This window comes from Lepus europaeus, chromosome 13 (assembly GCF_033115175.1).
Source record: "Lepus europaeus isolate LE1 chromosome 13, mLepTim1.pri, whole genome shotgun sequence".
In the NCBI taxonomy this organism is placed as follows: Eukaryota; Metazoa; Chordata; class Mammalia; order Lagomorpha; family Leporidae; genus Lepus; species Lepus europaeus.
In genome coordinates, this window is record NC_084839.1 from 57,045,999 (window position 1) to 57,072,576 (window position 26,578).

At 43.2% G+C, this 26,578-nt stretch overlaps 2 protein-coding genes across 9 annotated transcripts in view; one reads left to right on the forward strand and one right to left on the reverse strand.

The window, feature by feature from the left end:
* PUS10 (pseudouridine synthase 10) overlaps positions 1-24,760 on the reverse strand; it is a 96,646-nt gene extending 71,886 nt beyond the window's left edge. For 2 of the 8 annotated variants that reach the window (XR_009867803.1, XM_062209488.1), the window contains exons 1-4: positions 23,303-23,346; positions 18,989-19,138; positions 13,327-13,581; positions 9,812-9,898 (exon numbers count right to left, since the gene is read on the reverse strand). Coding sequence is in view for 7 of the 8 variants with exons in the window: in XM_062209488.1 (XP_062065472.1) it covers positions 9,812-9,898; positions 13,327-13,581; positions 18,989-19,138; positions 23,303-23,323 (513 nt within the window). In the remaining variant the exon portion in view is untranslated. The other 6 variants (XM_062209493.1, XM_062209492.1, XM_062209491.1 and 3 more) reach the window with 6 other exon arrangements.
* Positions 24,761-24,984: 224 nt separating this feature from the next.
* Positions 24,985-26,578, forward strand: part of PEX13 (peroxisomal biogenesis factor 13) — a 32,412-nt gene continuing 30,818 nt past the window's right edge. The window contains exon 1 of the mRNA XM_062209497.1: positions 24,985-25,143. Coding sequence (XP_062065481.1) covers positions 25,052-25,143 — 92 coding nt within the window. The 5' untranslated portion in view covers positions 24,985-25,051. The remainder of the gene's footprint in view (positions 25,144-26,578) is intronic.

Sequence of the window (26,578 nt, forward strand, 5' to 3'; positions counted from 1 at the left end):
ATAAGTAAATAAATAAATATATGTCTGAAAATCCTGCCACCTGCTTCCCCAAATCTAATATACACTATATTACTGTGGTGGTCTTTAGAACCAATCTTGCTTTTTAGTCTTGCTAGACTATGGCATCCTCCTGCCAGTAACATGACTCATTTCTCCTTGCTGCATGCCACAGTGTTCTTGGGGATTGGGCTCTTGTTTTATTTATTGGGCTTCCTGTGTTTGCACCCCAAAAATGAGTTACTAGACCTCTTTAATACCTGCTTTGGGTTTCTGATAGCTGGACTCAGGACTGTCCATCCTAAACAGGTCTTGGGTTCTATTTAGATCTCAACTAATCCATCCCATGTCACTCATCCTTTCTCCCTTGGAACACATTCCAGTCATATATTGAGTAATAGAACCCCAAAACTGCTCCCACGTCTAGTTCCATGTTCCTTTTGCTGCAGTCTGGTGATTTGCTGACTCTTTGCTATTATTCATGAGTATATGGTTTAATAAGCAAGTAGTTGAGAAAAGGCAATGTCCAAGGAGCCAAGGCAGTCAGATAAATGAAAAACATACAAGGAATCAAGATAGAGATGGCATGGGTTAAAAAATAAAAAGGAGCATGATGGAGGGAGGAATACCCAGATTCTGATCGATGTGAACACTGGGCAAGTCAACCTCTGAGCTTTGGGCTCTGATGATACACGCCATCACTTCCCAGTAAGTGCCATAAAAAGTTAGGGAGCCCTACCCTAGATGAGCACCAAGGTCTCCTGCACTTCCATGATTCTAAAAATGTGGACGTTCACCGCCTGATGTTGCAAACAAAGGGACAGGCTCTGGGAGCTACTTGAAATGAGGAAGATGGGTTTGGGCTTTCTGCAAGGATATATTCATATCCTGGGAGAGTTTCTAAAAGCTGCAGTCTGTGTACCCAAAACAGCAAAGTTACTATCTACCCCCTCTCAACCCACTAGGAAGAGTCTATTCAAAGACTCTTAAGAAGCAGAGACAGTAACCTCTATAATTTCACATGTCTTAAACTCCCTCATTCAGCAACCTTCTGAAAATTTTCATGGGTAAGTGGATCATAAAGGGATGAAAGGAAGTTCTAACCAACTAACCAACCTAACCAAAACTAGGATATAGATTTTGAAAGATGCTTAACAAGCTCAGAAAGAGCTTTAGAAAGAAGTGGGCTTTGTTTTATATGGTTGGTGAAAGATAGTAGTCTTGCAGGGTGAATGACAGAAAACAGAGATTTACAAAAAAAAAAATTGTCCTACAAAAAAAAATTGTCTATGGAAAACAGACGAAACGCAGAGAACAAAAAAATGTAGAAACACACATGCTGAATCAGACAGTCAGAAAATACACATGCTAAAAGGCATCCAACTCAGGCCTGAACACACAATATGAACTTGAATATTTTGTATAGCTCTCTGTACTTGAAGTCAAATCAATGCTGTTTAATTCTGTTCCTCTGACTAAACATAATTAGAAAACAAGCTGTCCTTTAGAAAAAGTGAGCAGATCAATCAATAACAGAAGGAGAGAAGTTACTCAAGTATCCAACAAAAAGGCATTCTAGGATTTTTGGCAGGGAGTTCAAGAGGTCTCTATTAGAAAGTACACGCGGAATTTGGAGTATGTGCATTTTTAGTATAAGGGAATTCATCTCTCTCTCTTCAGATTCAGGATAGGCTTGAGGATCCCAACCTAGTTAAGAACCCCCAAATGTAAGTAAAACTCCAAAATCTCTGCAAAATCCACTTGTCAGAATTTAAGAAAATACAGTCTCCTAAAATTAAAAAAAAATGCTACCTCAGGAGAGGTACTGCTTTTTTTCTTAGTTAATATTCTAGGGCTGTGTATAATGTGTAGTACTTGGTGCAGCGCTTGGAGATATCAAGTGTGATAAATGAAAGGGAACAATTTTGATCTGACAAAACTCCAACTATATCAAGTTACCTACTAAGAAGTAGGTGCTTCATACAACCAAAGTAACAATATCTAAATGACAACATAGCCTTTTAAAGTAAATAGATTGAACAAACTGTTTCCCACGTTCTACCCACAGGAAGGCCCACACCAAACTGACAGTACAATATCGCCCTCTACTGGAACAAACTAGGAAAGCCAAACCTAAAAGAACAAGACTACAGACATTTAACTTTTAAAAGAACTTAATTTAATGTGTTGGGGAGGGGGTGGGGACGTGCATGATTGTGGTACAGAGTTAAGTCACAGCCTGCAATGCTGCTGGCATCCCATTTGGGCTATTTCATATCCAATCCAGCTCCCTGCTAATGTGCCTGGGAAAACAGTAGAGGATGACCCAAGTCCTTGGGCCCCCTGTCATCCATGTGGGAGACCCAGATAGAGTTCCAGGCTCCTGGCTTCAGCCTGGCCCAGCTGTAGCTCCAACCACTGTGAGCATTTGAGGAGTGAACCAGTGGATGGAAGCTCTTTTTCTTTCTTGCTCTTTAACTCTGCCTTTCAAATAAATAAATTCTTTAAAGAGATAACAAAATTTTTTCCTCATAAATGCAAGTTTAATCTATATATTGGCATTAAGTCTGGCATATTCATTCTATGGTGGTTTTAGTGTGGCACTAATGACATATGAGTTTAGAAGAATCAATCATGAATGTAAGGTAATATAAAAACCCACTTTGAGAAATATTTCACTTGAAACAGAGTTGAAAGAGCCTAACAAGATTTCTAGTCTAATCAACTATATGAAGCACACTTTGCTTCTAAGTATCTCTGCCAAGTGGTTGCCCAGCCTTGCCTTAAACAACCTGGTGACAGAAAACTCGCCCTCCCTGAAAGCAGTCTATACTGTGGCTGCAAATTCTTTCCTTCCTGATTTTAACCTTGTATCAGTCTAATCTCTTTCACAAAGAAGCCCCTCAAATACCTAAGGAGGGCAAATTCCTCCCACGGAGTCATCTACTCCACAAACTGAGTAAGCCAAGTTCCCTCAGCAGTGGCTGCTGTGCCCAAGTTTCAGACACCTCCACCATTCAGAATGCACTCCATCCTCTAAATGTGGATTTGGCTTCCATTGTTCCTACAACAAATTCCCACAACTTCAGTGGTTCAAAACAACACAAGTTTATCATCAGCAAGGTGTCAGCTGGGTTCCTTTTTGGAGGTTCCAGGGACCGCACTCCCTGTGCCTTGTCAGCTTCATGAGGCCATCAGCACTCGTTGGCGCATGGTCCCCCTTCCTCCATCTCCAAAAGGAGCAGTGTTGCCTCTCTCTAACCATTCTTCCATAACCACATGTCCCTCTCACCTTGACCTCAGCCAGCAAAGGTACTGTTAAGGATAACCCAGGATAACTAAGATACAATCTCCCCATTTTAGGGTCTTGTACTTGAAGCACATCACCCTTTTTTCATATAAAGTAACAAATGCACAAGTTCCAGGCATTCAGACATGGACTACCCACGTGTCTGAGTTCCTTTTGAAGTAGACTGCTCCAGTCTGGATATGGCATTTCAAGAACGGCCAGCACTAAATGAAAAAGGATTGTCATCCTCCTCGTTCAAGATACTATACTTTTTTTTTTACAGGCAGAGTGGACAATGAGAGAGAGACACAGACAGAAAGGTCTTCCTTTTTTCCGTTGGTTCACCCTCCAATGGCCACCACAGCCAGCACACCGCACTGATCCGAAGCCAGGAGCAAGGTCCTTCTCCTGGTCTCCCATGGGGTGCAGGGCCCAAGCACTTGGGCCATCAGCCACTGCACTCCCGGGCCACAGCAGAGAGCTGGCCTGGAAGAGGAGCAACCAGGACAGAATCCGGCGCCCTGACTGGGACTAGAACCCGGTGTGTGCTGGTGCCACAGGCGGAGAATTAGCCTAGTGAGCTGCGGCGCTGGCCCAAGATACTATACTTCTAATACCTGAGCCTAGACCTCTGATTATTTAATTATCTAATTGTCTCATTACCCAATTCTTAACCAAAATTCCTGAGCTCTCTCTATAAACACATTCTAAGCCACTTGTATCTATTCCCTTCTTTGGCAGTTGTTTTTTTTTTTTTTTTTTTTTTTTTCTAAACCCAAGCTTGAGAACTTCCATGTCTTCCTATTAAATTCCATCTTGTTAGATTTTCCCCATTCATGAGATTTCTTCAGATCTTAATTTTAACATTCCCCCTGCTGCGGTACAGGCTCAATTATGTGTCACGCACAACTGCAGTAAATGCTCCCACTGTATCATCACTGATGGAAATTGTGACTAGGGGAGAGCATGAAGAGAATTCTGTAGCACATCAGAAATCTCCCTGAAGCTCAGTGATTCTTGAATCTCAATGTATACACAAATCTCTGCCCTAACTCTAGATACTATGACTTAGGAGGTCTGAGACAAGGCCAGCAATCTGTTTCTGAAATTCACTTGGAGAAAGGTTTCGTACGTTTGATCTGTAAGACTACATTTGGGGAAATATGGTCCACTTTGACGCTCATGATTAATTGGCCCCTTTGGGGTATGGCCATTTGGCACCATCAGTTGTCCCCACCTGCTGCTCAGTTTCAGGAACTTATAAACAAAGATCGTGTCAAATGACCCAAAATCCCAGTCATGCTGGTGCTTCAGTTTTTCCGTGCTCTACCAGCCCTGCAAGTCTGTATAAGGCAGAAATGATGCAAACATGATTTCATTTTGCCAAACCTGTTGAGTGTGTTGACAGCCAATTCTTTCTCATGCTCAATACTCATAATTCACTCTTTTAGTTCCTGATCTAGAATCTTGCCAGGGACTCAGGGTCAAACTTACCCATTGGTAGTTAACAGAACCAACTTTCTTCACCTTTGGAAAGCTGGAACTGCCTTTATCTGTCTCCAGTTCATTTGGAAAATCTGTTCTCTTTTAAAAGCCCTCAAGGATCAAGGACAGCAGCAAGTTCTTTCTCAATCTATCCTGGAATGCAATTCACCCGGGGCCCAAATACATGGTCCCATTTAGGTGAACTTCACCCTGTGGAGCTTTCATTCTCCCTTACCAATGATCATTCTACCTTTTTCAGGATGAGATCATTTTCCTTGATGAAGAGGACAGAAACAAAATAGGATTTTCAGAGTTCTGCTTCCTCCATTTTACCCACCAGCGGTATACCACCAGTTCCAAATAGCAAATCCATTCCTCCTTTCACCATTTTCTTGCTCTGAAGATAAATATAAGTACCTCAAATCTTTCTTAGCAATTCTTGGCAGCTTCTATTCATTAGTGGCTTTAGTTGCTATTCTTACAGATCTAAGCCTTCTTACATTGCACTAACTTGACTCTGCGTTCCTGTATTTCTTTTGAAATTGATCTCCAGTCGGCAAGAAACAACAGTTGGAATTGGGTGACAGGCACACAGGGTTTCAGTGGGCTAGTCTTCTCTTTTCTGAAATTTCCGAAAATAAAAAATCAAACAAGTATTTACATAAATGCAGAGACAAGTAGAGACAGAAACAGAGATGACATGAGATTCCCCCATTTCTTCTTCACTGGGATGTATTTTTTTTCCTTAAACTTTCTTTTGTTGGTTGGACTAATTTGGTTTGAACTAAAGTCTGAATTGCAGTTTCTCTGAACCTCTAAAACCTTTTATTTTTCACCGGAGATTCCTATGCTGTTTTTCTTTAACTGCCTTGTATTCGGACTATTTGCAATCCACCTGGCCAAACTCTAGGATACATTCTAATCATGTGCATTCCTCCTTCCTTGTCAGGAACACAAACGTTAGAAGGCTACCATCTTCTGCACTAGTTCCCCTATCATCCTTTAGGACCGCAGCACCAGCATGACTTGTGAGAGTATCAGAAACCCAAATTCGCAGCTCCCACCTGACCTCTATATTAGAATCTCTGGGGATGGGGCCTGGGAAACTCTCCAAATAAATCTTAATGCATGTTGAAGTTGGAGAACCACTACTGTAGGGAAAGAAACTGTTCCAATCCAAAAGTTGTCAGATAAAGGGTTTTCAACTAGACGTGCTTTCCATCAAATGCCCAGACTGCGCCTGAGAGTCCTTCATACCATGGCATCCACTGACCTTCAGTTATCTTGTATGTATGACAAACTCATCGCCCCTCCCCTTGGCAGCTGGCATAGAGCATACTTCCACTCCTCTGTCTACCCCTGTTCCTCTCCTGTTCACCTCCTTTTGATGATATTTCGTCTCATTCCACTCACAGGATCTAAGATCTCAATGCTAATTTCTTACATCACACCTCTATTTTCTTTGCTTTCAACTAATCTGAGTCTTATAAAAAATACTACTCTCCCACTGTTACATTCAAATGGGAAGTCCAACCCAGAAAGTCACCTAGACAGTCAAGAGATGTTTATTCGTTTCCCCTGTATAATCTCAACTCTGTCAGTCAAATTTCATATGCCACTCTAGACTCCGGAGCATCTAGTTCAGCTACTTTCCATATTGCTGTCCTTTGTGAATCCCTGGGTCCTGCCTATATTTATTCTGCTTACCATATCTTATTTGCTCTCTAACAGTGTTTCATCAGTTAATCTGCTTATTTTTCTCCTCATTAGCAGTATTCAGGTTAAAGCTGTCCTGACCAGATCAGGAGTTCCTAAGAAAATACACTCAGGAGATACACTCCATCCCTCCATTTTCTCCCAAACTCAGTGGAAAATGATAATTATGCTGACTGCAAACTTTTCTTCCTCAACTCTTAAATTAATGCTTTTCCAATTATGATAATTAAAAACTATGGCTATAACCAGAAAGGAATTGGGAAGACAAAGAGTAGGGATAGGTTAGTACAAATTTCTTGGTTTTACAAAGTAGTTTACTTGAGACTAGTTCTTTTCCTGTGTTGTGTTTTTTTTTTTTTTAAGACTTTATTTGAAAATCAGAGTGACAGAGCAAGAGGGATAGACAGAGAAAGAGACCTTCTATCTGCTGATTCACTCCCCAGTGGGCACAACGGCTGGAGCTGGACCAGGCTGAAAATGGGAGCCTGGAACTCCATCTGGGTCTCCCACATGGGTGACAGGGGCCCAAGGACTTGGACCATCATCCTGCCTTCCCAGGTGCATTAGCAGGGAGCTGGACGGAAGCTGAGCAGCAGGGGATTCCAATCAGCACACTGTTTTGCAATGCTAGCATTGCAGGCGGTGGCTTAACACACTGAGCAATGCCAGCCCCTTCTTACTTCTTTTATAAGCAGAATTATAATAAATATCACCATACTGATTAAACATTATTTACTTTTAAATCACGTATTTGTAACAATTTATTTCTTAGTAGTGGAAAAAAATCAAATCACTCAAATGACTCAATTTTCTGTTCCACTCTAAATTTTGAGCTAACATCAATTAATTCTATATACATACTTTTGTTCTATGTAAGTTCTAAATTAAAAATATTCACAAGATTTAAATTGAAAGATACGATGTAGAGCATGGCACTAAAGAAGTTATAGAATTTATATTCAAAATGCAAGAATATTTGAGAGATCAGTGTATTTAGTTTAAGTTGAGATTTATAACAAGTTGTTAGAAAAGTAATTTATATATAGTCTGACTTGCACAGCATATCTCAACTGCAAGGAATAAAAGAGGGGCCGGCATTGTGGCACAGTGGATTAAGCTGCGGCCTGCAGCGCTAGCATCACATATGGGTTACAGTTGGAGTCCCAGCTCCACTTCTGATCCAGCTCCCTGCTGATGGCCTGGGAAAGCAGAAGAAGATGAACCAACTGTTTGGGCCCCTGCACCCACATGGGAGACTCAGAGGAAGCTCCTGGCTCCTGGCTTCGGTCTGCCACAGCCCTAGCTATTGCAGCCACTTGATGAGTGAACCAGTGAATAGAAGATCTGTCTCTCCTCTCTGTAACTCTATCTTTCAAATAAGTAAATAGGGGCCGGCACCATGGCGCAGTAGGTTAATTCTCCACCTGCGGCACCAGCATCCCATAAGGGTACCGGTTCTAGTCCCAGCTACTCCTCTTCCAATCCAGCTCTCTGCTATGGCCTGGGAAAGCAGTAGAAGATGGCCCAAGTGTTTGGGCCCTTGTACCCGCGTGGGAGACCGGGAAAGAAGCACATGGCACATGGCACCTGGCTCCTGGCTTCGGATCGGCGCAGCTCCAGCCGTTGCAGCCATTTGGGGAGTGAACCAATGGAAGGAAAACCTCTCTGTCTCTTCCTCTCACTGTCTCTTCCTCTCACTGTAATTCTATCTCTCAAATAAATAAATAAAATCTTTTAAAAAAATAAGTAAACATTAAAAAAAAGTTGGCAATAAAAACAAAACAAAAATAAATTCACAACATGAACAATAAGTATGATTTTCTGAAGAATTCTGGGATATGAAAAACAGTGTACATAAAATAATTCTTGAATTATTATTCCTAAGAACTGAGTAGGTAAAAATGAATTACTCAATAATACAAATAAAAACAATGAAACATTTAACACACTAACTTGTAAAAACTTATTAATTCTCCAGTAACTGGAATAATCACATGTTTCTGCCAAACGGTTTACTGGTTGACATCAGTTACAAAAGGTAAATACAGTATAAGCAGAATAAACCTGTCTTTAAATACCACAGCTTCTAACACAAAATATAAATACATCATGTATTTACTAAATATGAAATGAATATTATTAAAATCATCACAAGTATAAAGATGGACAATACAAATTTTAATGTAAATATAAACTTTGATTGGAAAGTTTTGGTGTTAAGATATGTAACCACATTTAGAAAATAGATGTCTTTTCTATTTTTGTTACTCAAACACTGCAACTCTGTGAGTCATTTGGTTTTTGGAAGCCTATTTATTTCTACCAAAAATTGGACATTATCAGTGAGCAATCCAGTTAGGCAACTTCACTGTTGTGCGAACATGACAGAGTGTACTTACATAAGCTAAAGTGGCTAGCACATCAATAGGTGATAGAATCTTATGGGGCCACCATTGACATGTGGTCCATTGTTGATCAAAATGTCATTATGCCACATGACTGTAAATCAGATACTACTTAAAATCATTCTACTCTTTTTCACTTCTCAGCTTATCTCTATTATTCTGTCCAGCTTAGGTAAGTCTGACTTCAATCTTCAGCCCATCTGAGTGGAAGAACAAATGTGTTCACCCCAGGAAAGTGAAGGTGTGAGATCTACTGTCCCAATGATGCACTGGGATTCTCAGGGACAAGATATCTCATAAATACAATGGCTATGTTTGGAACCCATGGTTATATTTTCAGACTAAAAGTCTCTTACTGTATTGCATTTAACATAAGTGACAAAGACAGTCTTATGTTTTATCATCAGTTTTGATAGACAGGGATACTCCAGTAATGACTACCACTATTTTTTTCTTTAACAAAGGAAACAAGTTAAATAGGAAGCTATTTCTCTCCCTTTAAGGAGTGACTACAAGTGCCATCTTTTTACATTTTACTTCAGATAATATGAAGGTTCACCTTCAATGAAACAGCCCTACCCTAGAACTATTATAAAACACATACACCTGCCTCAAAAGATCTCTGGAGTACTGGTTACATCTCTTGCTCTGTCATGGTCACACAGAGCTAACATTCAATAAATGTCTGCTACTGCATGGGGACCTTTAAAAAGGCTGCAATCCCAGGAAGCTAACTTGAACCAATAACTCCTTTTACCATCCCTTATTCAACAACTATTAAGCAGCTATAAATTGTTTCAATACTTAATAAGTACATAAAACATGAAAAATACAAGGTAATAAATATTCTATGTTCTCATTTTTTATTAATTCCTCAATTGCTTTCCACATATAACTTTATGTATGCAAATGACCTTACCTCTCTTACAGATAGCTGTGGTGGGAAGGAGACCGAAAACACCAAGTTGGTGAACTCAAATCCAGAGGCCTCAACCTTTCGACACACCTGAGAGAGTATAACAATTTTGTAAATTTCAAGAATTGATGAAAATATTCTAATCTTCATAATGAATTTCTGATCAAGGAGATGATATTGCAAAAATTCAAAACTTCCACATGTGAGTGGGAGAGCTCCCACAAATATCCTGAGATTAAGTATTAGCCAACAATGCTAATATTATGAAAAATCAAAACAGGACAGACATCTGCAGAACAATCTGGTGATTACCAAAAGACTTTTCTAGAAGTGGTCATCAAAGAAGGATGAACCTTTCTCTGAAGGGAGAAGAGAACGTCCACTTTGATTACGGCCTTCTCTAAATACTGAAGGAGTTTGTGGATTCAAAAGGCTTCCATAGCCAAGGCAGCTCATGTCAAGAGCCTCAGGTGATCACTGATGTCATACGTAAGAGTTATTTGTTAAATTAGCAACAGGAGAGGCCGGCACTGTGGTGTAGTGGGTAAAACTGCCGCCTGCAGTGCCAGCATCCCATATGGGCGCCGGTTCCTGTCCCAGCTGCTCCACTTCCAATCCAGCCTTCTGCTATGGCCTGAGCCCTTGGGCCCCTGCACCCACGTGGGAGACCCAGAACAGGCTCCTGGCTCCTGACTCCTGGCTCCTGGCTTTGGATCGGCACAGTTCCGGCCACTGTGGCCAATTGGGGAGTGAACCAGCAGATGGAAAACCTCTCTCTCTATGCCTCTCCTTCTCTCTCTGTGTAACTATGACTTTCAAATAAACAAAATAAATCTTTAAAATAAATAATTAACAACAGGAATCACTGTGCACTAACTTCCCATGCAGGACCTCTGTCCTCAAAGAGTTACATTATGAGAGTTAATAGTAAAGCTTGTTCTCAAAGATTTACTTCATCTTAGTCTATTAAGTGTAGGATATTCTTATATCTCATGAATTATAGTTATGAGTAAGAGCTAGCAAAAGATGTATCCTTAGGTTCTTCATTAAATTTCTCAAAAAAATAAAAAGTGAAATCAACTTTGAGATACAATGTCCTTGTCTCAATCATTGAGGAACATTTTTTTTTCATACAATTTGTTGAACCCTTTACTTAGTATAAAGTTAATCTTCTGTGTATAAAGTTAATTGAAAATATATCTTAGTAAAAAATAAGACTGGAAATAGGAGAGGAAGAAGGAAGAGGGGTTGGGAGTTGGGGAGGGAGGGTGGGCACAGTGGGAAGAATCACTATCTTTCTAAAGTTGTATTTATTTATTTATTGTTTTAAAGATTTACTTATTTATTTGAAAGTCAGAGTTACACAGAGAGAGAAGGAGAGGTGCAGAGAGAGAGAGAGAGAGGTCTTCCATCCGCTGGTTCACTCCCCAGATGACCGCGATGGCCAGAGCTGTGCTGATCCAAAGCCAGGAGCAAAATAGGAGCTTCCTCCAGGTCTCCCACGTAACAGGGGCCCAAGCACCTGGGCCACCCTCCACTGCTTTCCCAGGCCATAGCAGAGAGCTGGATCAGAAGTGGAGCAGCCGGGACACAAACCAGTGCCCACATGGGATGCCAGCACCACAAGCAGTGGCTTTACCTGCTATGCCACAGTACCGGCCCTAAAGTTGTATTTATGAAATGCATGAAGATTGCATTCCTTAATAAAAGGTTTCCTTGGGAAAAAAAGAAAAAAGACTTTTCTTTTGGGTCACTTTATATTTTTTAAATGTATTCAAATAAATTAAAGTTAAATGTAGCCCTGGTTATTTTAAAAATTTTTTTTTTTTATTTGAGAGGTAGATTTACAGACAGTGAGAGGGAGAGACAGAGAGAGGTCTTCCTTCCATTGGTTCACTCCCCAAGTGGCCGCAATGGCTGGAGCTGCGCCAATCCGAAGCCAGGAGCCAGGAGCTTCCTCCGGTCTCCCACGTGGGTGCAGGGGCCCAAACACTTGGGCCATCCTCCACTGCCCTCCCAGGCCACAGCAGAGAGCTGGATTGGAAGTGGAGCAGCCAGTACTAGAACCGGCGCCCATACGGGATGCTGGTGCCACAGGCGGAGGACTAATGTAGTGTGCTATGGCGCCGGCCCCTAAAAATTTGTATTTATTTTTTTTGAAAGAATCAGAGAGAAAGATAGAAACAGAGATCCCTTACCTAGTGATTTATTCCCCAAATGCCTACAATAGCTGGGACTGGGCCAGGCTGAAGCCGGCAGCCAGGAACCTAATCCAGGTCTCCCATGTTGGGTGGCAGGGTTCCAACTAGGTGAGCTACCACCAGCTGTCTCCTAGGGTACGCATTAGCCTAAAGCTGGAATCAGAAACAGAGCTGAGATACAAACTTGGGTACTCTGATCTGGGATGCAAGTGTAACAAGTGGGGTGTTGCCTGCTCCACCAAATGCCACCCCATTTATAGCACTCTCGACAGCAGGAAACAAAAGGCAATCCCACATCCAATCATTTACCTTCTAACATTTCTTTTCTAGACAATACGAAGTATGAGTAAGAACTTTTCAGAGTGGGCATTTGGCCTAATGGTTAAGGCCATAGGCATGCCTGGGTTTGTCAGTCAGTTCCAACTCCTGATTGCGTCTTCTTGCTGAAACAGATCCTAGGACGCAGCAGTGATGATTCAAGTGACTGGGGGTTATGTGGGTGACAAGACTGCGCTCCCAGGGCTCAGCTCTAGCCCAACCCAGCCCTGAGTGTTGCACACACCTGGACCAGTAAATGGGATCAATCTCTCTCTCCAATTAAAAAAAAAAAAAAAAAACCTTTCTAACGCTTACCAGTGTTAAATAGCAAAAAGAAAATAAACCACCATACTTTTCTTCAATTTAACAGCACGCATGACTGAAATATGTGATTGTATATTTCATTTATTTTCAGATATGTTGACTAAAAGGTAACCTGAGAATAGCAGATTTGTATTTTCAAAAACAATTAAGAAAATGGTGACTGGTGTTGTGTCACAGCAGGTCAAGCTGCCATCTGAGAAGATGGAATCCCATGCCAATTCAAATCCCAGCTGTTCTGCTCTGATACAGCTCTCTGCTAAAGCACCTGGCAAAGTCGCAGAGGTACCCACACTGTGGTGTAGCAGGTTAAGCCGCTGCCTGCAATGCCAGCATACCATATGGGTGCTAGTTTTGAGTCTCGGCTGCTCCACTTCAATCTAGCTCCCTGCTAATGTGCCTGGGAAAGCAGCAGAGGATGGCCAAATGCTTAGGCTCCTACATCTATGTGGGAGATCCAGATGAAGCTCCTGGCTCCTGGATTTGGCCTGGTCCAGCCCCAGCAGGTTGTAGCCATTAAGGGAGTGAACCAGCAGATGGAAGATCTCTGTCTCTATCTCTCCTTCTCTTTGGAACTCTGCCTTTCCAATAAATAAATAACCTTAAAAAAATTATTCCAGGCCTTGAAGCTGAAAAGTTCTACATACTTGCAGCACTAACAAAAACTCGATTATTTACCTGTTTAATGAACTCTCGCTCACAGAATTCCTGAAGAATTCCCAGGCATACGTTGCATACATTTAAACTGGAGTTCTTGGAAGCACTGCTTTCCTCTTCAGGGGCAGAGTTACTCCCTTCTCCATTCCGATGAGGACTATCAATGCCATCTTCCAGACCTTGTAGTCGCATTTTCTTGGGAGGTGGGTTTGTAATATCCAAAAGTAATTCATTTTTTTCAGTTTTCAGAAATGTTTGTAGTTCATTGAGAAACTCCTGGAAAGTTAATAAAAGAAAAAGTAAAATCCTTTACCAATGCCCTTAAGGGTTTCTAGGTGAGATGAAGCATGACAATTAGGACATATGACAGACTCTACAATGCTGATTTAAATCAATTCTGGTGCAATCAATTTATTTTATTAGTCAGCTTGGTCACAAGGGAATTTAAAAGAGAATTTTCCGTTCCTATTATTATATGTGTGAACGTTTTTTTACAAAGAGTTTCATGTGTAAGTGAAACTAAAGTCCTAGCTGAGCCAGGAAGGTTCTATGAACAAATTAATTTTTTTCTTTCTAAATATACATATAAATAAACTTTTGAAAGATTTATTTACTTACTTGACAGAGCTAGAGAGAGGCAGAGGCAGAGAGAGAGACAGAAAGTCTTCCATCCACTGATTCACTCCCCAGATGGCCACAACGGCCAGAGCTTAGCCAATTCAAAGCCAGGAGGCACTTCTGGGTCTCTCATGTTGCTGCAGGGGCCCAAGGACTTGGGCCACCTTCCACTGCTTCCCCAGGCCATAGCAGAGAGCTGGATTGGAAGTGGAGCAGCCAGGACATGAACTGGCACCCATATAGGATGCCAGCACTACAGGCAATGGCATTACCAGCTATGCCACAGTACTGGCCCCCTTACAAATAAATTTAACCTAATATATCTGAAACAATATTCCAACATACACTTGGTATAAAAATTGTCAATTATGCAGGGGCTGGCGCTGTGGTTCAACGGGTTAACGTCCTGGCCTGAAGTGCTGGCATCCCATTATGGGCGCCGGTTCGAGTCCTGGCTGCTCCACTTGCGATCCAGCTCTCTGCTGTGGCCTGGGATAGCAGTAAAAGATGGCCCAAGTTCTTGGGCCCCTGCACCCACGTGGGAGACTCGGAAGAGGCTCCTAGCTCCAGATCGGTGCAGCTCCATTCATTGCGGCCATCTGTGGAGTGAACCATCTGATGGTAAACCGCTCTCTCGCTCTCTCTCTATGCCTCTCCTCTCTCTGTGTAACTCTGACTTTTGAACAAATAAATAAATCTTTTTTAAAAAATTGTCAATTACGGGGCTGGTGCTGTGGCATAGTTGGCTAAGCCTCCGCCTGCAGTACAGCATCTCATATCAGCGTCAATTCGCGTCCCAACTGCTCCACTTCCCAACCAGCTCTCTGCTATGGCCTGGGAAAGCAGCATAAGATGGCCCAACTTCTGGGGCCCCTGCACACCTGTAGGAGATCTGGAAGCAGCTCCTGGCTCCTAACTTTGGTTCGGACCAGCTCCAGCAGTTGCAACCAACCATTTGGGGAGTGAACCAGCAGATGGAAGACCTTTCTCCCGGTCTCTCCCTGTGTCTGTGTGTGTAACTCTACCTCTTAAATAACTAAATAAAAAAAGTAAACCTTTAAAAAATTGTCAATGACATAACTTATACTTTTTCATAACACACTGAACAAGTGTATTAATTTGGCTTCTAGTTCTATTGTGAGGGTCATTCAGCTGTAATTTCAGAGAAAAGAAACTTCAACTATAATTATTAACATATAAAATACAAACTAAGTAGTCATTTTTGCTAGGTTAATAATCTCAATCACTAAAACTTCATAACTACAATATTTGTTTAATATGAAATCTGATAGAGAAGTCAATTAAATAAAAATACCTTTGAGACACTTTACTAAACAAGATACACAGATGCTGGCAATGGTGAAATGTGGCACCATAATTACAAAACATTTGGATGCACTAATTAAAAGAATCCCTTTACCATACACTAGTTTGCCTAATTTCTGTCATTCCTTATACTAGATGGTAAAAACTTGCATTCTTTTGAAACCATTTTCATAGTTTAGATATTCCACTCATCTAAAAACTCAGAGGATGCTGCTTCTGTTTTGTCTAAATTAGGTTTTATTATTAGGTTAATATCTTTTTGAAATTCACTCATATTACAATTTACTGACGATAAAGGAAAAACACCTTTCCTTCAAACAAATTTAATTCATTTTATTTATTCATTAGCACTCTTATTTTAATAGAGAAATATTCATAGATACATATATAGGCATATTATGACCTACATAAACATGATTATCACTTAATATCAATGTCAGTATTTATATGAATGAAATAGATAAAAATTTAAGGGCATTTCAAAAGTTATCTCCATAAATTTTGATATATTTATTTGCAAACAAAATAGGTAACAGTCTCTATATAATACATTTTTTTTAATTCATTTATATGAAAGACAGAGCTATATATATATAGAAAGAAAGAGATCCAGAGAGAGAGAGAGAGAAAGAGATCTTTGACCCACTGGATCACTCCCCTAATGGACACAACGACCGGAGCCTCTGATAAGAATGTCACTATTGGAATGAAACAAATATATTTCACAAATGTTACACAAAGAGAATTCAAAAAGTTCATGGAAAATGTGTATTATGAAAGCTATTCAAAGTTATCTATTAAGTGTCAAATAGCAAGGCAGGTGCTGTGGCATATGTAGGTTAAGTTTCCACCTGCAGTGCCAGCATCCCATATGGCTGCCCGTTCAAGTCCAGGCTTCTCCATTTCTGATCCTGCTCTCTGCTGTGGCCTGGACCCCTGTACCCACATGGGAGACCCCGAAGAAGCTCCTGGCTTTGGATCAGACCAGCTCCAACCACTGTGGCTATTTGGGGTGTGAACCAGCAGATGGAAAATCTCTGTCTCTCTCTTTCTCTATCTATAACTCTGCCTCTCAAATAAACGTTTTTTTAAAAAGTCAAATATCCCTGTATATTGTTAACAGTAATAATGAACATTTACTTCTAGAAAGAAAAACTATTTATAATACAAATAATATAGAAAAAGAAAAAAAGACAATCAAGCCCACGGTGCTTCCATGTAATATAAGAACTATACCTCTCCTGACATTTTTTTTTTTTTTTTTTTTTGGGCAGGCAGAGTGGACAGTGAGAGAGAGAGACAGAAAGAAAGGTCTTCCTTTTCCGTTGGTTCACCCCCAAATGGCCATTATGGCGGGCACGCTGCGCCAATCCGAAGCCAGGAGCCAAGTGCTTCTCCTGGTCTCCCATGCGGGTGCAGGGCCCAAGTACTTGGGCCATCCTCCACTGCCCTCCCAGGTCACAGAGAGCTGGCCTGGAAGAGGAGCAACCGGAACAGAATCCAGCACCCCAACCAGGACTAGAACCCGGGGTGCCGGCGCCGCAGGTGGATTAGCCAAGCGAGCCGCAGTGCCAGCCCTGATATAGCTTACTAGTTTCTGGTGAGAAGTAATATTTCATAATATTCTGCTTAGACACCTCTAAGGAAAAGTGGATAAAAGTATTAAACGCGGGCTGCTCCACTTCCCATCCAGCTCCTTGGTAATGGCCTAGGAAAAGCAGAGAAGATTGCCCAAGTGTTTGGTCCTAGCCACCCACATGGGAGGACCAGATGAAGCTCCTGGCTTCAGCCTGGCCCGGCACTGGCCCTTGCAGCCATGTGGGGACTAAACAAGAAGATGGAAGATCTCTCTCTCCTTCTTTCTAATTCTGACTTTCAAATAAATAAATGAGTCTTTAAACAAACAAACAAACAAAAAAAAACCATTAAATGTACTGCAGAATTCTTCCACAAAGACCCCACTAAAGTACAGTTTATGGATTACAATGGCTTCCCCCCCCATAACTTCCCTCCCACCCACAACCCTCCCATCTCCCACTCCCTCTCCCATTCCGTTCACATCAAGATTCATTTTCAATTCTCTTTATTTATTTTTTTTAATTTTTGACAGGCAGAGTGGACAGTGAGACAGAGAGAGAGACAGAGAGAAAGGTCTTCCTTTTCTCCGTTGGTTCACCCCTCAATAGCCTCTGTGGCCAGTGCATCGCGCTGATCCAAAGCCAGGAGCCAGGTGCTTCTCCTGGTCTCCCATGGGCTGCAGGGCCCAAGCACTTGGGCCATCCTCCACTGCACTCCTGGGCCATAGCAGAGAGCTGGCCTGGAAGAGGGGCAACCGGGACAGAATCTGGCACCCTGACTGGGACTAGAACCCGGTGTGCCGGCGCTGCAAGGCGGAGGATTAGCCTGTTGAGCCACGGCGCTGGCCTCAATTCTCTTTATATACAGAAGATCAATTAGTATAAATTAAGTAAAGATTTCAACAGTTTGCACCTACACCGAAACACAAAGTGTAAAATACTGTTTCAGTACTAGTTATAGCATTAATTCACATTGGACAACACATTAAGGACAGAGATCCTACATGAGGAGTAAGTGCACAGTGACTCCTGTTGTTGACTTAACAATTTGACACTCTTGTTTATGGCGTCAGTAATCACCCTAGGCTCTAGTCATGAGTTGCCAAGGCTATGGAGTCATTTTGAGTTCACTGACTCCAATCTTATTTAAACGAGGTCATAGTCAAAGCGGAAGTTCTCTCCTCCCTTCAGAGAAAGATACCTCCTTCTTTGATGACCTGTTCTTTCCACTGGGATCTCACTTGCAGAGATCTTTCATTTAGGTCTTTTTGTTTTTTTGCCAGAGTGTCTTGGCTTTCCATGCCTAAATACTCTCATGGGCTCTTCAGCCAGATCCGAATGCCTTAAGGGCTGATTCTAAGGCCAGAGTGCTGTTTAGGGCATCTGCCATTCTATGAGTCTGCTGTGTATCCCGCTTCCCATGTTGGATCATTCTCTCCTTCTTAATTCTATCAGATAGTATTAGCAGACACTAATCTTGTTTATGTGATCTCTTTGACTCTTAGACCTACCATTATGATCAATTGTGAACTGAAATTGATCACTTTGACTAGTAAGATGGCATTGGTACATGCCACCTTGATGGGATTATATTGGAATCCCCTGGCATGTTTCCAATTCTACCGTTTGGGGCAAGTCAGATTGAGCATGTCCCAAATTGTACATCTCCTCCCTCTCTTATTCCCACTCTTATATTTAACAGAGATCACTTTTCAGTTAAGTTTAAACACCTATGAATAATTGTGAGTTAATTACAGAGTTCAACCAATAGTATTAAGTAGGACAAAAAAAATATTAAAAGGGATAAAGTATTAAGTTGTTCATCAATAGTCAGGACAAGGGCTGATCAAGTCACTGTTTCTTAGTGTCCATTTCACTTCAACAGATTCCCTTTTTGGTGCTTGGTCAGTTGTCACCGATCAGGGAGAACATATGATATTTGTCCCTTTGGGACTGGCTTATTTCACTCAGCATGAGACACATCACTTCTAACATCAATTTTTTAAGGTAATAGTTACTTCAAAATTATCATTATATGTAATTATTTTATTACAGTTTTTTTTAACTTAATGAAAAAGTATGTATAGATATTTGCCCTCAAATGTACAAGTATTCATTTAAAATACAGAGAAATTTTCTTAACTTGAAAAAAGTGGAAATACCTTATAGGGACGTCTGTAAGGTGCATGAACATCCACACCACAGAACCTGAAGATACATCTTGGGCACGTCCCTGTATCTAGCAACAACCGGGCCACGTGCTTCTTTTCCTCGGTCAGTGGAAACATACTGAATAATCGTGACGTGAGAGACTACAGAGAAAGAAAAGGTAAACCATAAGCAGCTTCAGTGTTTTACAGACAACTAATGTCATTTTTTTTAAAAAAAAGATTTATTTATTTATTTATTTGAAAGTCAGAGTTACACAGAGAGAGGAGAGACAGAGAAAGAGGTCTTCCATCCGATGGTTCACTCCCCAATTGGCCGCACTGGCCAGAGCTGCACTGATCTGAAGCTTCTTCTGGGTCTTCCACATGGGTGCAGGGGCCAAAGGACTTGGGCCATCCTCTACTGCTTTCCCAGGCCATAGCAGAGAGCTGGATCAGAAGTGGAGCAGCTAGGACTCAAACCGGCGCTCATATGGGATGCTGGCACTGCAGGCAGAAGCTTTACTCACTACGCCACAGCGCCGGCCCCTGAAATCATGCTTTTTATTAGGTATCACTGAACGTTGCTTGGAAACAGAATAGCTAATTAATTAAATTTTTCTATCAGAAATTAAAAATGGAGGCCAACGCTGTGGTGTAGTAGGCTAAGCCTCCACCTGCAGAGCTGGCATCCCATATCAGTGCTGGTTCATGTCCTGGCTGCTTCTCTTCCAATTCAGCTCTCTGCTATGGCCTGGGAAGGCAATGGATGATGGCCTAAGTGCTTGGGCCCCTGCACTAGTGTGAAAGACCAGGAAGAAGTTCCTGGTTCCTGGCTGCAGATCGGCTCAGCAGGACTGTTGCAACCATTTGGGGAGTGAACCAGCAATGGAAGACCTTTCTGTCTCTCCCTTTCTCTGTCTGCAACTCTGCCTCTCAAATAAATAAATAAAATCCGAAAGAAAAAGAGGTGGTCTAAGGCCGGCGCCGTGGCTTAACAGGCTAATCCTCCGCCTTGCGGCGCCGACACCGGGTTCTAGTCCAAGTCAGGGCACCAATTCTGTCCCAGTTGCCCCTCTTCCAGGCCAGCTCTCTGCTGTGGCCAGGGAGTGCAGTGGAGGATGGCCCAAGTTCTTGTGCCCTACACCCATGGGAGACCAGGAGAAGCACCTGGCTCTTGCCATCGGAACAGTGCAGTGCGCCGGCCGCAGCGCGCCTACCGTGGCGGCCATTGGAGGGTGAACCAATGGCAAAAAAGAAGACCTTTCTCTCTGTCTCTCTCTCACTGTCCACTCTGCCTGTCAAAAAAAAAAAAAAAAAGAGGTGGTCTAATCCAACAACATATCTGTTTAAAAAAAAAGAAATTAAGAATGAACTTTCAGGGCCAGCACTGTGGCATAGTGGGCTATGCCTCTGCCTGCAATTCCAGCATCCCATATGGGTGCCGGTTCTAGTCCCGACTGTTCCACTTCTGATCCAGCTCTCTGCTATGGCCTGGGAAAGCAGTAGAAGATGGCCCACGTGCTTGGGCCGATGCACCTGTGTAGGAGACCCAGCAAAAGCTCCTAGCTCCAGATTGCATAGCTCCAGGTGTTGCGGCCATTTGGGGAGTGAACCAGTAGGTGGAAGACCTTTCTCTGTCTCTCCCTCTCTCTGTATCTCTCTCTGTCAAATAAATAAATAAAATCTTTAAAAAAAACTTTCTAAGAAAAAAACCAAAGTGTTCTAAGTTATATAATACTTAGTCAACCTTAATGATAGTTTAGCAGTCAACTATTTAAAACAAAATGACCAGAGGGCCGGTGCTGTGGTTTAGTGGGTAAAGCTGCCGCCTGCAGTGCGGGCATCCCACGTGGGCGTCGGTTCGAGTCCCAGCTGCTCCACTTCTCATCTAGCTCTCTGCTATGGCCTGAGAAAGCAGAAGATGGCCCACATCATTGGGCCCCTGCACCTGTGTGGGAGACCCAGAAGAAGCTCCTGGCTTAGGATTGGCGCAGCTCAGACCATTGCAGTCAACTGGGGAGTGAACCAGCAGATGGAAGACTTCTTTCTCTCTGCCTCTCCTTCTCTCTCTGTGTAACCTGTGTAACTCTGCCTTTCAAATAAATAAATAAATTGACCAGTAGGTCTAAAAACATCAACTTTACTTTGGTAATATAATAACCATGTGGCAATAATCAGCAAAATGAGAAAAGTGTGCTCCTTTCATCCACAAGTAAAGCCTCTAACAAAAATAAATTCAGTACAAAATATGACACTATTTGTACAAAATATTGCCCATTTTTGCAACTTGAATAAACTCACACAGAAAAAATATATATGGATGATAGAAAGTCTATCAGTTTGTTGCTAGGCGTACAACAAATTCAAATTATCTAATCACTTTGGGAAAAATAACTTCTGACTGGTGAATTCCATCTACATTACTTTTTTTTCTTTTTTTAATTTGACAGGTAGAGTTTCAGACAGTGAGAGAGACAGAAAGAAAGGTCTTCCTTCCTTTGGTTCACTCTCCAAATGGCGCTATGGCCAGAGCTGCGCCGATCCAAAGCCAGGAGCCAGATGATTCTTCCTTGTCTCCCACGTCAGTGCAGGGGCCCAAGGACTTGGGCCATCTTCTACTGCTTTCCCAGGTCACAACAGAGAGCTGGACTGGAAGAGGAGCAGCCGGGACTAGAACTGGCACCCATATGGGATGCCTGCACTGCAGGCAGAGGATTAACCTAGTGCACCACAACGCCAGCCCCGTCTACATTACTTTAAAATGAAAAACTAATGTTGTGTTATAAATCAATGATGACATGGCAATGTTTAGTATCACGTGTGCCGTCACATAAATAAAAGGCAGCAGGGCCTTTTAATCCATGTGATTTCACAATTCAAATGAGCTTGCTTCAAACTTGTACAAGGGTGAAGTGCTTACCAACAGCTTACTGTGAGGATAAGATTCTTATCATTAGCCTATTTTCCAACACTTAAAAGTCACTACTAACTTCTAAGTTTTTAAATGTTATGACTGCTTACTAAGAGGAGTAGATCTAATGCAAAATCAGGAAAGAGACAGGAGTACAGTTCTACGTAGTTTTCACCTAAAAATCAACAGCCAGAACTACAAAACACAGAGATGATCTCTGGCTGGGTTCTAGTTCAGATGAATATGTGAGTTAACAGGGAGATGAGGGGGGAAAAAAATCAGGCTTACCTAGACATTAACAGTGAGAACTTTCATGGACTGGGAATGGAAACACTTATTTATGGTTGCCCAGGTAGGAAAGTATATAATATAAACTAAATAAATCCAGGTGGGTTTATTCAAGTTGCAAAAATTGACAACATGAACTGTGTGGTCAATATGATTCACACAAATGATCTGAATCCCTTCTCTCAGTCCATTTAATGTTAGTTTGATACCAGTAAGGACTGGGATCCTGTAAGGGGGCTGAACATCAGGGTTTTTTTTGTTTTTTTTTTTTCTTTTCTTTTTTAAAGATATATTTATTTATTTAAAAGTCAGAGTTACAGAGAGGGAGAGTCAGAAATAGATCTCCCATCCACTGGTTCACTCCGCAAATGGTTGCAAAGTCTGGGGCTGAGCCAGGCGCTTCATCCAGGTCTCCCACATGGATGCAACAGACCAAGCATCTGGGTCATCTTCCACTTTGCCAAGCACATTAGCAGGGAGCTGTATCGGAAATGGAGGAGCCAGGATTCATATGGGCTGCCAGAGTTACAGAAGGTTAAGCACAGAAGCTTAACCCCTGTGCCACAGCAATGGCCCCTGAATATAAGCATTTGAATCCTATCCCTGGGGCTGGCATTTGGCATAGACGTTGAGAGAGGCTTGGGACACTTGTACACCATATTGGAATACCTGGGTTTGAATCCCAGTCCTGCTCCCCACTCCAGCTTCCTGTTAATGCACACCCTTAGGAGGCAACAGGTGATGCCTCAGGTGATTGGGTTCCCGCCACCCACATGGGAGCCCCAGATTTGAGTTTCTGGCTCCCTGTTGGGTCTGGCCTACCCAAGGTTATGGCAGGAGTATGGGGAACCTCTGTTTCTGTCTACCTCTCAGATAAATAAGGTGCATCCCTGAAAGCATTCCCCTCACAGGCAACTGTTTCGCTCTCAACAACACCCCCACCCCCTTCTTGAGAGGCAGACACAGAGGAAGCTTGCAAGCTCTGGCTCACTCCCCAGTTGCTGGCAGAGGCCTGCCAGTACCCCAACAGACTGCAGGTGGGAGCCAGGAACTCAACCCAGGTGTCCCACAGGTCCCTCCTTTCCATTAGTTAAGGTCAAGGATTTCATTTAATTCTCAATCTTTACCTCAAAGAGAAACAAATACATCCTCCTCCAATAAACAAATCAACTAGTCCTTAAGAAGAACACTTTGTAGCAAAAACTTCCTTGGAAACCTAAAAAAAGTTATATCAAAAGACATTCTCTCTTTCCTTTGGTTTAAACAATTACTTCTCCAATAATTCGCTGGAATAAAGGTACCATGCAAAGTCAACCAGTGACAGATCACAATCTCCTGGGTCTGAGTAGTCCCCAAACCTGTTGTGAATTACAAAACCACCTGTCCTGAGTAATCTGAAGAGCTCAAAACAACAGCAAACCTCAAAAAACACTCTCTCTCTCTCTCTCTCTCTCTCTCTCTCTCTCTCTCTCTCTCAGACACTGAGCTATGGATTTACAGATTTACAAACCTCTCAACATCATTTTCACCCAGCAGCCACCTAGCCACCCTTCAAGGACGTTAACATATGTAACTTAAATCTGGTGTTTCCACTTGATGAGATTTCTTAATGATCAAACTCCAGTTATCAGAAGCCAGTTGTTCCCTATTGGGGTCATTATCTCTGTAAGGAACTCCTGAGAAAGCAGCCCACACTGTTAACTTTTCCAAGGTCGCTGGTGGGGATTTTGGCTTTTGGTTCATCTGTTTTACGGAAAGCACTCTGGAACAAGTTGCAACAGAACCGCCTCCCACGTGTCAGGATCCCGAACCCCTTCTCCGCAAGCCAACCAGGAGCTCAGCCCCCGGTTTAACGGAGAGGAGGGACTTGGTTTTCCCTCTTGGACGGCTACCAACAAGGAGGGATGGAAGGGAGGGCATGGGAAAAGCCGGCCAAATGACCAGCCCGAATGTCAGATCGTGAGATCTCCGAACACTTACCCTGCGACAGAAGGCTGTCGTCAGTTCCGTGGAGTGGGGGTGGGGGGTGTGGAAGTGCAGGGGAGGAGGAGCTCCCCGCTTCCTCGGGCTACCGACACACCGAGCTGTGGCACCCACCCTGCGTTCTCGGAAAGTTCATCCCAGAGTCTCACCTCGAGTCTGAAATGGTCATGCGAGCCCTTTCCCCCCCAGCCAGGTCCAAGAACCTTTCCACTCACCCCTCCTTAGAGCCGGAGGGCAGCGACCCTCGGGAAGCCACACTCCCGCACCCAGTCCCCGGACCTCCCCGATTTACCTTCTCCCAGGAGGCTGGAGCCTGAGATTTAACCCCTTCCGACCCTCGGCGGGAGTGGGGAAGACTAAAGACCACGCACCCACTGCGTCTAGCAATTCTGTTCCCGAGGAAACCAAAGCTTTAGAACGAAAGTGCCAGCCTCCGCTCGCCAAGACCGAGGGAATTTGGCCGTGCTTGTTGGAAGGGAGAGCTGTGAAACTGTCCAACGTACCGCTTAACCCCCACCGTGACCGGCAGTGCAGGAGTGCAGGGGGCAGTACTCCCGGCTTCTGGGGTTTGGGCCCCGGGTAGCCGCCGGCGAATTCTGACGTCTAGGGCCTACTAGCCGCTGCCAGAAATATCGATGGGCCCGTGCTCTCAGGTTTGGAACGTAAAGTCTTCCTAGGGCAAAAGAAAGAAACGGTGCCCCCCCTTTGATGTAGTGGTGTCCTCCCGCCTTCTGTCCCCGCGAGTAAAGCCCCGTCAGCTTCGGTCCCGACTGCGGGAGTGGGCGGAGTGGCGCAATCGGTGTTCTACCCATTGTGTCTGGCGCGCTAGGTGCGGGTGTACCGGGGCCTGGAGGGTCCGGGAGAGGAGCGGGAGCCGGAGCGGAGCGGAGGAGATGGCGTCTCAGCCGCCGCCTCCCCCGAAGCCCTGGGAGACCCGCCGAATTCCAGGGGCCGGGCCGGGGCCGGGACCTGGCCCCACTTTCCAGTGAGTGTGGGCTCCCGCAGACCGCGCGTCCGGTGGGCCGGCGCGGGGGTCCGGTCGGCGGCGGTTGAGGCCGTTGTTGGGGGCAGGCGCCCCCTCCGCCTGCAGCCAGCCCCCGGCGTGGGGTCGGGTGCTTGGGCCGGGGTACCCGCGTCCGACCGCTGTTCCCGACCGGCGGGCTCCCAGCAGCGACGCCTGTCGGGGTCCGAGCGCCTAGAGGGGAGGGGGCGGCTTCCTGCCCGCTGGGATTGTCCAGAGCTGAGCCCCTCGAAGGCTGCGGGCTCTGGGCCTGTGACAGCTGCGTTCTGCATTTTCGTCCAGCACCGGCGTCGAGAGGGAGCAAAGTCTTTTTAGAAAGCTATTCACAGCCTCTCGAGAGGTCGCTGAGAGCCCAGAAGGTCGCTTTCACGCCACGGGGGCCCAAGCCGGCACACGTTGCGTTCTTTTGGAGCAGACCTCGGCGGCTGCAACGCTGGACTGCTGGGCCTGAGGCCTGTGAGCCCCCGCCTCTGGGTGCCACACAGTTTGCGTTGTTTCCCTAAAGCCGACAGTGCTGTGCTTGTGTTGTCGTCCGTATCAAGTGGGGTGAGAACTTTAAAAAGGTGAACACACGGGTTGACGAGTTCCATGCGCCTTTCGCGTTTTGTTTTGGGCGGACCTGGACGTCTTCATTCTGGTGGTGCGACTGCAGTGTCCAGTCACCCATTGTAGGTGTTCCCGGCACACAAAGATCCCCAGCATATTGGAATGTGTGTTTGCTATGTTCTGAAATCTTGGGAGTTGTTTTTGTTTTTGTTTTATTTAACGCTAAAATGCTTGAGTACAATACCTAATTTAGTAGTGATAGAAACACAGCAAATTATAAGCTTTAATTACGCTATCAAGCCACAGTAACACTTTTTTAATAAAAGAAAAAACAGTTAAGGCCTTCCATTCTTTCCAGTAATAACTTCTGTCCTTATTTGGTGCTTCGAGTACCCAAAACTTTTTTTCCCCCTTATATTTGTTTCTGAAGTTTGTATTAAATATTCTTATACCTAAACCTTAAAAGCATAGTAAATAATAATATACATTATATATATATAATTTTCCAAGTCGTATAATAGTAATATACATTAATAATTATGTACAGTATATATATATACATCTATAACATGTACATATATTGTTGCATAGATCTATTTTTCTCTTCATGTTTTCTGATCACTTTTCTTGACTGTTACCAATTTCTAAGAGTACTTCATTGTTGCTTCTAATCCTTTGTATGTTTTACTAATACCTTTCCACCTGTAGCTTGTCTACTCCTATACTTACATTTTCAATTTTTTTGAAATTGTAGATGTTTTTCATTTTAGTATAGCCAAATTTGTCATGTTGTGCTTTTTGTTTTGTTGCTTCTACTTAAATCAGGAAATTTTTTCCATTTTCTTCTTAGTGT